This window comes from Panthera leo, chromosome A2 (genome assembly GCF_018350215.1).
Source record: "Panthera leo isolate Ple1 chromosome A2, P.leo_Ple1_pat1.1, whole genome shotgun sequence".
NCBI lineage: Eukaryota > Metazoa > Chordata > Mammalia > Carnivora > Felidae > Panthera > Panthera leo.
This window is the reverse complement of record NC_056680.1, coordinates 62,718,302-62,734,302: the sequence shown is the minus strand read 5'-3', so window position 1 is coordinate 62,734,302 and position 16,001 is coordinate 62,718,302. Positions and strand designations below refer to the sequence as shown.

The 16,001-nt window shown below is 48.9% G+C and overlaps 1 protein-coding gene across 1 annotated transcript in view; it reads right to left on the bottom strand.

Annotated features, from left to right (window-relative positions):
• ABCA13 (ATP binding cassette subfamily A member 13) overlaps positions 1–16,001 on the bottom strand; it is a 374,957-nt gene that overhangs the window by 116,669 nt on the left and 242,287 nt on the right. Inside the window, exons 45-47 of the mRNA XM_042927326.1 lie at positions 15,682–15,800; positions 12,045–12,132; positions 6,900–7,008 (exon numbers count right to left, since the gene is read on the bottom strand). Of these exons, the coding sequence (XP_042783260.1) occupies positions 6,900–7,008; positions 12,045–12,132; positions 15,682–15,800 (316 nt within the window). The remainder of the gene's footprint in view (positions 1–6,899; positions 7,009–12,044; positions 12,133–15,681; positions 15,801–16,001) is intronic.

The following is a 16,001-nucleotide window of genomic DNA, read 5'->3' as shown; positions in this document are numbered from 1 at the left end:
CAAGAAGAAACAGAGGAAACAAAATCAACAATGAAGTGTCAGAATTAAGCTCATGGGTGGGTAAAGCCCATGCAACGTGAGCATGTCTGTCAAAAGGCAGAGCTCGGTACAGTGTGAGCCCCAACCTTCAGAGCCTCAAAATGAGGGAATCAAAACCTTACCCTGCTGAAAGGAGACATGAACAAATCTACGGTTATATTTAGGCATTTCAATACCTCCGCCTCTGCATTTATGGAACCATCGGACAGAAAACCAGCCAAGATATGGATGCACTGGAGCCCACAACCACCCACAGAGCCATGGAATACACATTTCTAATCACCCGTGGAAATGGCCCCCGGACAGACCACATCTGGACCTCAGAACAAACCTCAGCCAAACCTAAAATAATTAAAATATGCAGAATGCATTCTCTGACCACAGTGAATCGAACTAGAAATCAATGAGAGAAAGACAGCAGGCAAATCTCAAAAACCTAGAATTTAAACAACGCTCTTCGAAATAACCCCTGGGTGAAGAGGAGGTCTCAGAGGGAATTTTTCAATCAGAAGCTGGTCTTTTATTTGTATTACTTTAAAACTAATCGGATTTCGCTATTTATAGCTTTATTTTAAAAAAATGCTGCCTTTATCTTTGAACCTTTGAACATTCAGCAGGATTGCTTATCGATGATTCCTATTTCCAGAGCTCCCAGCTCAGGAATTTTGCCAGGATCACAGCAAACCCTCCCACTGGCCCAGACTTGTTTTGTTTGGTTCTTGATGGTGGTTTTCTTCTGACATCGCTGTTTGTTCCCTTAATCAGTGTCCGTCCACTTCCTTTCTCCACCTAATTCTTCTGTTTCTCTTCCCGGTGTCAGTTCTGCTATTATCTTTTTCCTCTGTGTTCCTAGAGAATATTTCGTGGTTACCCCTTTACATCAAAAATTCTGAGTGAGGGAGAGAACTTGGCGATCAATAATGTGCTTCTCTGTATCCAGGGAAAATGTGTATTACGATCTGGTCTTAGCCAGTTCCTTTGTTACTGAAATGTATCTGACATGGAACATTGTGTCCGTTTAAGGTGTACAACTGCGGATTCGATACATGTACATACCGCAGGATGCTTGCCACGTGGGGTAACAGTCAGCTTTCTTTTTCATCTCAGCCTGGCCTCTCTGTCTTATCTGTCTTCTTGTGTTTCCCAGAGTTCACACATTTCCTGGTGCTCCTGTGGGGGTAAACTCACAAGACGTGTCCCAGGACAAGACCTTCTGGGGGTGTGCAGCGTCCCCTCCCTGGGGCGTGGGGCATTTCCTGGTCGCCAGGCTGGGTGTGATGGCTGTGACTTGCCTGTCTGTTGCTGTCCCTCCTTGATCTGGGCAAAGCGGAGGCTGGTCCTGATGCTGCTCTGAGCTTGGAGTCCTCACATCCTAGGATGTCTCCGCACCGTCCCCACGTGCTCGCGAGTATCTCCAGACCCTTAACGTTTAGGCTGGAGGTCACTGATGACAGCTGGTTCCCAATACCTGCAAGCTGTTCCTTCAGCAGCTCTGCTAAACCGATCTGACATGACCTCCAGTTCTCACGCTGGGGGGTCTCTCGTTAGGAACTGGGGATGCGTGCCTGGAGGCTTTATCTTAGCATAAGTAATGCAGGGCAAGCCATTATCTGTGTCACTCCTTGCTCCTGGGCTCATCCCTGCCCCGACTATGGGCACATCATCATCCCCACAAGCAAGCTGCGCTGACCTTGCCCACTTCCTCCCCGGGGCTCCTGGCACCCCAGTGAGCTGTGGCCTCCAGAGGATACAGATGGAAAGGGACCAATGAGGAGGAAGGCTGGGTGGGAAGGAGAAGAAGAGGTTTTTCTGGCTCTGGACGCACAGCTGTCCCGCCCCGCCCCCAGCAGGTGTCTCAAGGTGGCAGGTGGTCCCAGCACGTGAGCACAAGGGGGCAGTGAGGGTGAGACTCTTTACCTGATCCCCACATACTCTTTATCCCCCTGCCTCAGGGATGAAATTATCCTCGAGGCCCGAAGGTCCCCAGGGTGGCCCGGTGTTTCCCAAACTTGGCTGTCCATGGCATCACCTGGGTCATTTAAAATCTCCTGACATTCAGATCAGAATCTCTCTTGGGTCTGCAACAGAAATCTATATTGCTCAAAATTCTCAGGTGACACCAATGTGCACACAGTGGGACTCCTGTGGATCTAGCCCACACGATCCACAACAGCCAAACTAGGGTAAGAGCCCAGGTGTCCATCGACTGATGAACTGATAAGGACACCAGTCTAGATGTAGACGTAGATAGATGTAGACGTAGATGTTATAGATACAGATATAGATATAGATATAGATATAGATATAGATATAGATATATAGATATATACATACAAAAGAGTATTACTCAGAGATGAAAAAGAATGAAATCTTGCCATTTGCAAAAACGTGGATGGAACTGGAGGGTATTATGCTGAGCAAAATAAGTCAGAGGAAGACAAATACCGAAAAACCACTCGTATGTGGAACTTAAGGAACAACAGATGAACGTAGGGGAAGGGAAGGAAAAATAAGTTAAAAACAGGGAGGGAGGCGAACCATAAGAGACTCTTACATACAGAGAACACACTGAGGGTTGATGCGGGGGGGGGGGGGGGGGGGGGAGGTGGCCGGGGGATGGGCTAAATGGATGACGGGCATTAAGGAGGGTGCTTGTTGGGATGAGTGCTGGGTGTCATATGTCCTGAAGCCAAGACTACACTGTACATTACCTGACTAGAATTTAAATAAAAACCTGGGGAATAAGAAAGAAGAGAGCAGCTAGAACAGGAAGAACTCAGACACATGGTGCAGAACCGAAGGGTCATGTGAGGTGGCCTGTGAGGGACAGACAGGGTTGGCTTGGTGTTTTGGTTTTGGTTTTCTGTGATTTCCCCCCAGGGGGGATGACGGACAACTGGACAGCATAGGGGACACATGTACAACGGGGGAATGAGCCGTGCAGATGGAGAGAAGATCCTGGGGAAGGGAACACGGGAACCTGTGCGGATGAAGGCCAAGGGCCCGTGTGGCTGCCCGGGGAGGGGCGAGATGAGGGGCTGACCTGGGGGGACCCTGTGGGTCACAGTGAGAGTCTGGTTTTTATCGTAAGAGATACAGGAAGCCAGAGGGATGCCATGATCACAGGGACAGGTCCACCGAGGGCACTTCCGGAGACCTAAGCCTTGGGGCCAGGGTCAAGGGGAGCACAGGGGCCCCACAAGGGGCTGGGGCCCGCACCAAGCAAGAGCAGGTGGTGCCCAGGCCGGGTGAGCATTGGTGAAAATAGGCACACTCAGGATTTCAAGTGCAGAAGGGACAAGACTTGCCAAATGCCCATGGGGTGTGCGTGGAAAAGCAAAGTTCAGATCTGGGGTTTGACCTCAACTGACTGAATTTCCCTGGGAACCCTGAGAAGTGTTATGTGACACGCAGCATACCTAGGCTGCCGATGCAGAGCCCAGGAAGGAACAAAGCCTCTGACGTGGAATCCACTCCGCGTCCCTCTCATCCCTGGGCGAGCTCCCACGCCCACGCCTGTCCCCCAGGCTGTGGGGAGCACTGGTAAAGTCCCCGTCCCGATCCCCAGGCGGGTCCGGCCACGCTGCAGTCACAGAGCACAACACCTGGGCGGCACTCACAGCCAGGCAGGAAGAGAGCTCTGCCTGGGAGAACTCACGGTGGGTGTGTACGAGACACATGTATTCCTCGTAAGTCAGCGCACGCCTGCCGGTAGTTGACAAAATCCTGCCCGTTGAACGGGCCACCCGTGGTCTGCCCTATGTTGAGTTTTATGCTTATAATTACGGGCTCTGACAAGCTGCCAACCCCCTGGGACCCAGCAAGGTGGCCGACCTGGGCTCTGGAGACTCCTATCGGGTGGTCTAGGTCAGCGGCCAGAAAGTCCCTTCATCTCTAAGGCAGGGATGTCCGTGTCCCCAAGACCCTGTCACGGGACCGCAGTGATGAGAGCAGGCTGCGTGTCTGTGCGGTACGGTGATCGCGCATTCAGCTGGCGGTGCCTGGGGTGGGGTCCGGTTCTGGGGGGCCACTGGGGCACAGGCTCTGGGGCCCAGTTCTGGGGGGCCGCCAGGGCAGAGGCTCTGGGGCCCAGTTCTGGGGGGGCTGCCGGGACACAGGCTCTGCTCTCAGGGGCTCATCCAAGCTCCACGCGAGGCAAGCGGTTGTTTGTCTGCAGCCACGGAGCACACAGTTGCAGCCCGGCTTATCCCCGGATGAACAGGAAGCATCCGGGACGTAGAGAGCGTTTCTGCTCAGAGCCTTGCCTACGAGCTCTTTGCCGCATCACCCCACTGGGGTGCTGTGACTTGTGTGCTCCCTACTTACCGCACAAACCTTCCTTCCCCGTGACGACTGCATAAACAAGGCAAATGAGAACTGAAATTCTGACATAAACAAAGTATTCACGTTTCCAGTCACAGAGGATAAATGCATTTTTCAAGGCAGCACGACTTCTTCACAGAGCCCCCTCCTTTCAAGAGGGATGGACGTCATCGGGGGCATCTGGTCACCAGGAAGCAGTGACATGAGACACGAGTGACCGACACCGGCATCGGTCAGCATTGCTCCCGTGACCCCGGGCAGTGACCCAGGACACAGGGGCTCGACCAAGACTGTGGCTCACAACTGGAACCCAAGGTAAGGCTTGTATGTGTAACTCAATCTCTTAGGAGTCAAAGTACATTTTGGTAGTGACACAATCCAGTCATTTAGGAACGGACATTTGGTCAGTCGCCTGGGGCACAGCAGAGCGGTGTTTCTTAGGTGTGTGAGGTGTGCGAGGGTCCCCTGCAGAAATTTGACGCCCATGGTGTCATTTCACATCCTATCGGTGTTGTAAGGTGGGCCGTATTAGCTTACTTCACTGATGGGAAAACCGAGGTTCGGGAAAATCACCCAGTGGCGGTGACTCTGGGTAGGTTAAGTCACAGGGCCAGGATGTGGCTCTAGGTCCTGCTGACAACAGAGGCTCTGCTGTCCTCCTCCAGCTAAGCGAGAGGTCACTTCCGAGGGGCATGGATAGAAGTGCTTTCCGGGGGGGCCCTTCCCCAACAAGGAACTTTGAACCTTGGGCGAAAGTATGGCCGAGAGCTACTGGAGGTGTTGGAAACGCAAGAGAATCAGAGCAGCCTTTCAAGTTCCGGGGGGGAGTCCAGTCTGACCTCCTCATGAGAGACCATTGAGGTTGTCTGGGGCCAAATTCTGCTTGACCTTGTCTGACGGAGTGAGGGCTATGCACTTTACTTAGTAGACAGCCTTTATGTATATTTGAAAACGAGAATGCCATGAGCAGAGTAATGCGCTACAAAGAACAATCCGGCGGTGCCTGGCTGACTCAGTCGGTCAAGCTCTAACCCTTTTGGCTCAGGTCATGATCTCAGGGTGCGTGAGATCGACCCCCACATTGGGCTCTGTGGTAACACACAAAGTCTGCTTGGGATTCTCTCTCTCCCTCTCTCTCCGCCCCTCCTCCCCTCAAAATAAATAAACATTAAAAAAAAAGAACAATCTGGAAGCCATGTGTGGGAGGGCAGAGAGTTGGCTACAATCAAGAGACCTACTGGAAGTCTGTTGCTAGCAGTTGGGAAGGAATCCGTGTAAGACTAGTGTGACTGAGAAAAGAAAAGAAATTCTAGCATCCAGACAGATGAGGAGAAAGGGTTCAGGTGTTAGTTCTGGGGAAAGGAGAGAATTTAAAGGTCTGCTGTCCGCCATTCGAGGGGCTCGCACGTTTTTTTCTACTTTTCCTAGGCATGCGCATTTTTACTTTTTATATTACCTGTTCTCGTTCCAACATAATTATGCTGTCACAAAATAACTAAATCCTGTTTTATGAAAACATTGGTGGGTAAGGGAAAACCAATATGGAAGTAAAAGATAAGGCTGGGGTAAAGGGAGAACACACGGGGGTAATCGCATCGCACTGACTTCCGTGGCAACTCATGCTTCAACAGGCGTATCTTGTGAATAAATCACGATGGGTATGGCTTGTTGGTCTTTAGAGAATTCATTTCTTTCTCTTTTTTAAGAAACTGAAAGAATTTGATTATTACAATTCATCCCACCCAAGGGAAGCAAATAACACCCCCTTAAATCAATAAATTCACCCTGGATTCCAGAAGTGAACATGGGTCTGTTTTTCAAAATAAGTCATTTTCGGGGCGCCTGGGTGGCTCAGTCGGCTAAGCATCCGACTTTGGCTCAGGTCACGATCTCACTGTCCGTGGGTTCGAGCCCCGCATCGGGCTCTGTGCTGACGGCTCAGAGCCTGGAGCCTGTTTCAGATTCTGTGTCTCCCTCTCTCTGACCCTCCCCCGTTCATGCTCTGTCTCTCTCTGTCTCAAAAATAAATAAACGTTAAAAAAAAAAATTAAAAAAAAAAGAAAAAAAAACAAAAAAACAAAAATAAGTCATTTTCAAATAAATACTAAATAATGTCAGCGTGTCAAAATGTGAACACATAGGTAGTAAGTCCATGATCAGCTCAGATCATTGATGAGTGAAGACCAGATTACGATGTTCACCTTTCCAACAATAAGGGTGATCTGTACTTTCTACAAAAAGAAATTATTCTTGCTTCCATAAGATACTGACATCACAAGGAGAGAACCCTCAGCTATCTTTCTACCCCTCACGGTATAGAGATCATATCTGCAAGACAGTAAAGGGGGTGAATGACACCAGTCAGAGGCAGATAGGGTCTGCCACTTTGCCTGTATTTATACACAAAGAGGCTGCCAAGTTGAAGCACTCTCATCACGCTTCACATTGGTGGGCTTCATCTTTTCTGCTTCTTTCACCTTTCAAAGCACTGTCTTACGACAGCAGTAAATTATATAATGCACAGAAAAGAACGTTACCGTATTGTCTCCAGTCTGCAGCAGGGGGTAGGTGTGTCCACAATATAAGGTTGTTCAGATGATTTAAGTAGGACGGGAGGGAATGAAAACCCTTCTGACTGTACCACACCTAAAACAGAAAAATAGAGTAATGGCTCTCGTGAAATTAGCCCCTAAGTCTTTGTAAGCTACTCCCAGACACCAGGGACATGTGTCCATTAGCTTCAAAGCACCTGAACGTGGGACTCAGGGCAATGTCCCCACACGGCTGGCAGTGAGCAGTAAATTTCAGTCTGCTAATTTTATATTTATCTCAAGCATATAATTTCCAGCTAAAAATAGACGAATTTTCCCCAGAACAAATGTGAATGTTGCTCTATAATTATATTCTCACAGCAAAAAAGGAACCTGAACCCATCATTTTTCTTCTTCTTTCTCGGTTGGTAAGCTAATAAAATTTGACCTGCAAATTAAAAGCGGAGAAAATGATCAGGGGGAAGAAAAAAAAAAAAGAAAGAAATGATTACTTTCAAGTTAATAACTGAATGTGGGAACTTATTTCTCAAAATAAATTGCACTGAGCATTTGCTGAGCATGGAGAATAAAAGAGTGCGCCTGTCAGACAGGAGAGAGAAGGAAGGAGGCAAGAACAGGAAACAGACAATGTTATGAAAGCTGGGACGGGATGTAGCAGAACCAACACCAATGGAACCGTCAGTATCTATAGTCCAAGATATCAGTATTTTAATAGACAGGTTTTTAAAAAAATGTACTCAGTCTGGAAAGCTGAGGAGTGTCTTCAAGAAATCTAATGAACCACCTGGCAGCTTCTGGTCTTAATTCCATCGACGGGACAGCTCATTTCTCCAGACAGCGCTGTCTTTCGTGACAGACGACGTTGCCTGCAGACTGTAGAACCGTCCCCAGAAAGTCAGCGCTCGGAGGAACACATCCAAGTCCGCCACAGTCTGCAGAGTTAGGGTCACACCCCGGGGGCTTCGAACAGGCTTTCTTCTCCTCGGTCTTCCCACCAGGGCCCTGGGAGCAGCTACTGTGCTCCCGGGAACGGCTAAGTGAACTATTGCTCGTGTGGTTTAAAAAAACAAAAACCAAAACTTGCCTACAAGACAAGCCTTTCTCGAGTATCCCACTTGAAGAAGCAATTCAGAAAACAGACCCGTATCTCTTCCACACCACCCGGCACGGCTCACCTCCTTCTTCACATAGTTGAAGTTCGTAGAGAAATTTTTGCCAGTTGTTTTTTTTTTTTTTTAAACGCCAGCTCTCCTGGGCCCTACTAACTACAGAACCCAGGACGTCCTGTGGTCGTCAAGGGAGAGCCTACGCAGATCTAAGACTGTGTAACAAATTCTTTTACGTATACATCAGCAAGTGGGTGACAAAGAGAGAAATCTGGAAATTACAGGAGAAAAACTTTAAAGAAACCTGGTGTACGAAACTGAAAACATGGGTGCCAAACTACGCGGTAACAACACCTCTGTAAAAGTGTCACCTGCGGTAACTTCCAAGGTCAAAATTGCCCAGCACGCTCCTTGACTTGGGTTGTGGAGATCGGGAGGCAGAAAGTCAAGAGACGGCCCCAGAATGGAGACCAAGTCAGGGGGATGGCAGCCAGAAACTCCTCGAAGAACCCGGAAGGGTGGTCGTGCTAACTGATGCTCTCCGGGGACAGAAGGTCATCTGGGAACCTCAGGGGTGACGCCCGTGGTACCCTGACATCGCCTGAACCCCACTGGGTAACTGTAGAGAGAGCGGCGTGTCTCAGAAAGAACCAAGCGGATACACGGCAAGCCCACGGGGCGTCACGCAGGGTGGACCACACAGCAAATGGCAAGGCCTCTGAGCCCAGCTCTCTACGGGCAGGAAGCAGCCAGACAAGTTGCCCGAAAGGTATATTTCCAAATGTCGTCTTCACGGGTACCCATCCCGGGTGATGGAGAAACGACCGACAGAGAGCAGTCAGTGGCCAGGGAGAGTGTGGAAGTGGGGAGCACGCCGGGGAGCAGGGCCAGGGCCCGGTTAGGGAGCACCCCCCAGGGAGGGACGCCTGGACCGCGTGCCACGCACAGCCCACAGCAGCCCGGCCCCACGGACGCGGGAGCTACGTGAACGCGTGTCCCCTGTTCGTGGCAACAACGGCTTGGTTGTCAGCCGCAAGAATTCTCTCGGCAAGGGTTGCTGACTTCACAGAGTTTGCCGCATTCTCGAACTTCATCTCAGCTCTGTACACTGGCCCTTACTTGGGAGACATTTACAATTCTGTAAGTAAGCAACGCACGCTTCAGGGTCATCTGAAAATTAACATTTCAGACTTAGCAGAGTCCAAAGGACTCTCTTTCTCTCTCTCTTTTTCCTTTTTCTTTTCTTTTCTTTTCTTTTCTTTTCTTTTCCTTCTTGCTTTCTTTGTTTCTTTCTTCCTTCCCTTCCTTCCCTTCCTTCCTTCATTTCTCTTTTCTGAAGAATGATATTTCTGTGTTCTGGAAATAAGCCGTGGGATTTCCTTCACCGCCTGATCATACAACAGGACGCAGGAGAATCCAGTAACTGGCAGAGGAAGTTAATCTGCTTCAAGAACACATAACGAGGGGCGCCTGGGTGGCTTGTCGGTTAAGCAGCCGACTTCAGCTCAGGTCATGATCTCACGGTCCGTGGGTTCGAACCCCGCGTCGGGCTCTGTGCTGACAGCTCAGAGCTTGGAGCCTGTTTCAGATTCTGTGTCTCCCTCTCTCTCTGACCCTCCTCTGTTCATGCTCTGTCTCTCTCTGTCTCAAAAATAAATAAATGTTAAAAAAAAAAATTTAAAAAAAAAAAAAAAAAAAAAAAAAGAACACATAACGATAGCTCAAAACAGACATTTCATGTCAGGAATCATGAGCAAGAGTTTCTCAGGAAAACAGCTAAGTAGTTGTGAAAAAAAAAAAGAAAAAAACACCATTGGATGAATGTTCAGATGCCCACAATTCCGCTGCAAATCAGAGAAGGTGTGCCAAACCCCAGGCAGGGAAACATGCCTTCTGATCGGAAGTGCATACATTCTAGAAGGTGTATTGATCAAACACGCTAAACACTCCAGGTGTGAGCAAAGCAGCTCGCGAAGCTCCCAGGACAGACATTCTACAATACGATACGTTTATTCATCTCAGGCCTATTTCCATGCAAATTCTCCATTCTCTCTACAAAAAAGACTGAGAACCGTGCAGAGTCTTGCGAACGTGCCCTGAAACCCAGAGTAAAGGCCTGTAGCTAATTACTGAAAAGCAAATGCAATAATCTGACCTGACATGAGCCGCCCACCGCACGTCGGGAACCGCGGACAGCAGGTGCCTTTCCCAGCCTGCTGCGGTCCCCTGATTCCCGGGCCTCCTGAAAAGGAGCCCATGGCCCCAAGGGTCGGATCCCACCCCCCTGCACGTCCGTGCCTGGCAAAGTACACGCCAAACAACATGAGAAACTGCAGAAGTCACTGCTCAAAACACGTCAGCACAGAAGACTAACCCGAGAGGAACGGGGTCAGGTAAACGCATGAATCACGCACCCTCATCACCAACGCAGAGATCTAGGGAAGTCCTAGGCCCTAAGCGTCTGCAAGCAAAGAACAGGGACCCACTAGGAAGAATGTTCTAGGCTGGTATAGATTAAAAAGTAAAAAATTCATAGAGGAAATGAACAGATTCTCTCTACCAACTTGGCATATTTGAATACCGGCCATGTCTTATGTTCGAGAAGCCAGTGAATACATTTTAGGTGATTTTTCTACCAACGTATGAATCTTGGTATTCATACCTTTTCATATCGAGCTATAAATCTTCTCCTCTGTGTTGCCTGCAAAGGAAGAGATCCCTAAAGGAGGGCTCTCTGACCATGTCTACACAGTGACTTAAATTCGTCAGCAGTTGCCTCATGAAATATGACTGTCACAACTTCCTTCGGGGATCATAGCGTGAAGCATGAATGTTAATACGTTCCTCACAGATTACCTACTGAAATACCCGTACAGAGCCTTGACGGCACTGAGCAAAGGCCCAGCATGCACCTGCCCTCACCTTTCCAGGTTCCCTTGAACCACGGAAGTCCCATCACAACGCAGGGAGGGCGCCTGCCTGAGCTCGCAAAGGCTGACCTTACTGCATTAATTATACAACGGGGGTTTGCAAAGAGACCTAACACCACCGCAATCGACTCTTTCCAGATTCCTCTCTCAGGCGAGACCCACATCAAACTTGTTCACCAATCATTGGGAACAAAAGCTTTGAATCTCTGGTCTTTTCCCATCTGAAGACTGGGTTGACTTCTTTCCTTGGAGAAGCTTCTGCTGTGACTGACCGCCTCTGAGCTCCCACTGGTGGGTAAAGGCATCTTTCCTCTATTCCAGTTTTAAATGGGCATTTTAAAAACGCCCATTCTCCTACAACTGAAGAGCCCGTTGACAAATTCTCAGCGATGCCAAGGGAAACATTTCTAGTTCGCTGGGACGGTCCCAGAAGGGCTTAAAAACCCAGACCCCTACACGCGGTCCTGGGGAGACAGACACCTCTCCTCTGTGCTGGCTCTGGGTCCCTGCAGCCTTCTAAAGAAGGGGAACTTAAGTGCATAATGGAAGAGCTCCTTAGCCACCAGGGAAATTAGGGGTGCCTTCAGTTATTCTGACAATGGGCGTGGTTAAAAATAGATTATTGGGGCGCCTGCGTGGCTCAATCAATTAATCGTCCAACTGTCGATTTGAGCTCAGGTCACAATCTCACGGTTGTGAGATCAAGTCCCATGTTGGGCTCCACAATGCAGAGCCTGCTTGGGATTCTCTGTCTCCCTGTCTCTGTCTGCCCCGCCCCTGCTCATGTGCTCACACTCTCTCTCTCAAAATAAATAAACGTTAAAAATAAGTAACTAAATAAATACATACATACATGATTGTGTTTTCATTTCCTCTAGTCCCCTCGGGCGAATTCTGGTCTTAACAAAAAGCAGTAAAGTTACTCGCTACATTGCTCTATGGTCTAAAGGTAAGTGACTCACTTTCTCTTTTGTCGACTGTTTTTATTTAAGTTGCAAACACTGGGGCTTGCTCTCAGGCCCACAAACGTATCTGCACGCCGAGCTTCCCCCGACGCTTTCTAACACGAGAAGAAAGAAGAGGAAAGTTATTACCTTTGCCACAGAGTTTCGTTCTGATGTGTTTGCATCTGCACCTTGAACTTGATCGGGGATCTGCACTCCAAAAGACCAGCCTCCAAGCCTGGTAACAGTAACAGGTGTTAGTGCTTTAATCAGCGAGTCCGGATGTCCCACCAGAGGGCACTGTGTCACAGTTAAACTAGTTAGGATAGCCTGAGGACAGCAGCCCCCTGAGCGTCCAGCCTTGGTGACATGACCACACAGGTGCTCCGAGCACAGAAGGACACGGCCCGGAGCCAGGCGTCCAGGGAGGACCCCACACACCCAGCAGGCACGGCTAAGGCTCGCCAGGGACGACCCTGCCATATTACAAAGTGTCCTTCCCAGAACTCACGGTTTGTCAGGAGGCGCCGCCCTGCCCAGGACACGGCTTGATCACCTGCATGCTAACGACTTTACTTACTGGTCATCCCTCCCGCACACCAGCTATTCCGATTTACCCGATCCATCCCACAATTCCCAGCCACCCCGCTTGGCATCATTTCGTCTTCCACACTCGGGCCTCTCCCATCTTCAACACAAACGTCACCTCATCAGGAAGGCGTCCCAGGGAACGCCAGCTGGGGCACGCTCCTCCTCTGTGGGGTTCTCACAGTACCCGACATTTCCAACCATCCTATCAACCCTCACCCCGAGTTTAATGGTCTGTTTAGTGTATCGTTTACGCAGCCGTGTGCGTTCTCCCGGGTGGGGACTACACCTTGTGTCCCCATATCGCATGGGCCGTGTAGCATCTGGAACCCATTCAGCTTCCAAAAATACTGGGCATGAGAAATCAAGGCACAAATTATTTGGGTTATTTTGGCCTGAACTACACTAGTATAAGTTGTTGAAAAGGTGGAACTGCGGATGGGGGGCGCCAGGGGACTCAGTCGGTTAAGCGTCCGACTCTCGGTTTCGGCTCAGGTCTCGATCTCACGGTTTCATGAGTTTGAGCCCCGTATCGGCCTCTGCGTTGGTGGCACGGACGCTGCTTGAGATTCTCTCTCTCCCTCTCTCTGCCCCTCCCCCACTCTCACTGTCTCTCTCAAATAAAATAAAATAAAATAAAATAAAACTTAAAAAAACTAATTAAAAAAATAAAAGTTGGAGCCAGGAGCCCATTTGCAAGTGGTAAGTGCAGACCCCGTGTATATGTGAGTAAAACCACCAGAGCCAGGGGCCACCTGGTAAGGGTTATGCGAGGGAGTGGGGGGGGGGGGGGGGGGGTGGACCACCACTGTCTCACTTCTAAATCCCCCTTTGTTCTGCTGCCCAAATCTAAACAAATACCTTTATTTAAAGCTACTTTGCTTTTTTAAATTTTTTTTTAATGTTTATTTCTTTTTGAGAGAGAGAGAAAGACAGAGCATGAGCAGGGGAGGGGCAGAGAGAGAGGGAGACCCAGAACTCCAAGCAGGCTCCAGGCTCCGGGCTGTCAGCACAGAGCCGGACGTGGGGCTCGAACCCCCGAACCATGAGATCATGACCTGAACCAAAGTCAATGTTCAACTGACTGGGCCATCCAGGGACCCCTAAAGATACCTGCTTTTACTAAGAGATAATCTTTACCTATAGAAAGGTATTTTGAAAACTTATTTTACACAGCAATTTTGTATCCATTGAAACTAACCTTTTGCTGATGAAGCACTATTGTTTGGCTATTAAGAAAGAAAGAAAGTTGGGGCGCCTGGGTGGCGCAGTCGGTTGAGCCTCCGACTTCAGCCAGGTCACGATCTCGCGGTCCGTGAGTTCGAGCCCCGCGTCAGGCTCTGGGCTGAGTTCGAGCCCCGCGTCAGGCTCTGGGCTGATGGCTCGGAGCCTGGAGCCTGTTTCCGATTCTGTGTCTCCCTCTCTCTCTGCCCCTCCCCCGTTCATGCTGTCTCTCTCTGTCCCAAAAATAAATAAAAAACGTTGAAAAAAAAAATTTAAAAAAAAAAAAAAAAAGAAAGAAAGAAAGAAAGAAAGAGCAGGCGGGCAGGAGGAAAGAAGAAAGAAGGAAGGAGGAACAAGGGAGGGAGGGAAGAAATGAAAGAAAGAAACAAACAAACAAACGGAAAGAAAAGAAAGAGGACAAAAGAAGGAGGGAGGGAGGGAGGAGGGAGAAAGGAAGAAATGAAAGAAAAAAAGAAAAGAGAAAAGAAAGGAAGAAAGAAAGAAAGAGAAAGAAAAGAAAGAGGGAGGAGGAAAGAAGGAGGGAGTAGGAGGGAGGGAGGAAGAAATGAAAGAAAAAAAGAAAAGAAAAGAGAAAAGAAAGAAAAGAAAAGAAAAAAAAGAAAAAAAAAAAAAGAAAAGAAAGGAGAAGGAAAGAAGGAGGGAGAAAGGAGGGAGGAACAAATGAAAGAAAAAAAGAAAAGAGAAAAGAAAGAAAGAAAGAAAGAAAGAAGAAAGAAGGAGGGAGGAAGGAAGGAAGGAAGGAAGGAAGGAAGAAGGAAGGAAGGAAGAAGGAAGGAGGAAAGGTAAACATGTATTTAACTTTGGTTCCCACACTCTGGATAAAAGAAGCCTGAAGAGCAAACTTCCATCAACAGTGCCCTTTCCCTGAGGCAATTTTGCCTTTCCCTGAGGCAAAAGAATAAGGCTTAAGGCATTCCCTGATTCATTCATTCATTCATTCATTCACTCAAAAATGAATTCACTTGAGGGGCGCCTGGGTGGCTCAGTCAGTTGAACACCCGACTTCAGCTCAGGTCATGATCTCATGGTTCCTGAGTTCGAGCCCCGCGGGCCCTGATAGCTCAGAGCCTGGAACCTGCTTCAGATTCTGTGTCTCCCTCTCTCTCTGCCACTCTTCCACTCACACTCTGTTTTTCTCTCTCTCTCTCTCAAAAATAAATAAACATTAAAAAAATTTTTTTTTTTTTTTAATGAATTCACTGGAGAGACCATGAGTGCCTTTCACTCTAAGTCCCAGACATATAAACTCCCGCCTTCCAAAAATAGATTCCCGGACATGTTTAATGACATATGGGATGGGACTGGGAAGAGAGGCAGGCAAGTCACAGGGGGGGCGGCCGTGTCCAGGGAGGAGGGTGTTACCGGAATGGCAAAGGCTAAAGGGCAGGGGTGTCTGCAGGCCCTGAGGACTGACCAAGGGATGTTCTGTACTGAAGCCACGGGATTTGCTTGAGGTCCTAGGAAATTTGACGGCGTGGCAAATGTGGTTGCAATTTAAAGCAATGAGAAGCACTCACTCCCCATGCTCCTCATCTAGACTCACCCCCTCGGGCTCAGGGAAATTCAGCACAAAACAAAAGCTTTCCAGAAAAGACCTAAGATACCAGTTGCAGCCACATTTGCGTATCAGACGCCCAGATAGAGGGAAATCTCGAGGTCGGACACTACTAAATTACGCTAACTTCGCTGTACTTATTCTCCGAAGCTGTAAAACCTCTTCTAGCTCCCTGAGTGAATCTCCATTGATATGACCCCCCTCCCCCAACCCTCCGTGTGCGAGAGGAACAGCCAGCGGTCAGGAACCTTATTAAGGCCTACAGTGTCTCTTCGGCATTTTTATGAGCATCAAGGTTAGCATTCGACGTCTGAGCTTTAAGAACGCTGGCATTCGAAACCATAGGATTTGCAAAGTAACTTGAAGAGCAGGAAAGACCCAGAGCCAGCTTGCACGCACCTCGATTTCTCAGACGGCACCAGCAAATATTCCTCCAGGCGGAAGGCAGACAGGTTCAGCAGAGTGTGGCCCAGGCGGTTGGTCAGGTAGGGAGCCCCAGCACTTCTGTTGGGACACGTCTGTGAGGGTTTCCAGAGAGGTAAACAGAAACACATTTAGAAGGCACACGCGGGTGTACTGATGTTACTTTTCTTAAAATTTTTTTAATGTTTAATTTATTTTTGAGAGAGAGAAAGAGAGAGAGAGAGACTGTGAGCAGGGGAGGGGCAGAGAGAGAGAGAGGGAGACACAGAATCTGAACCAGGCTCTGAGCTATAGCA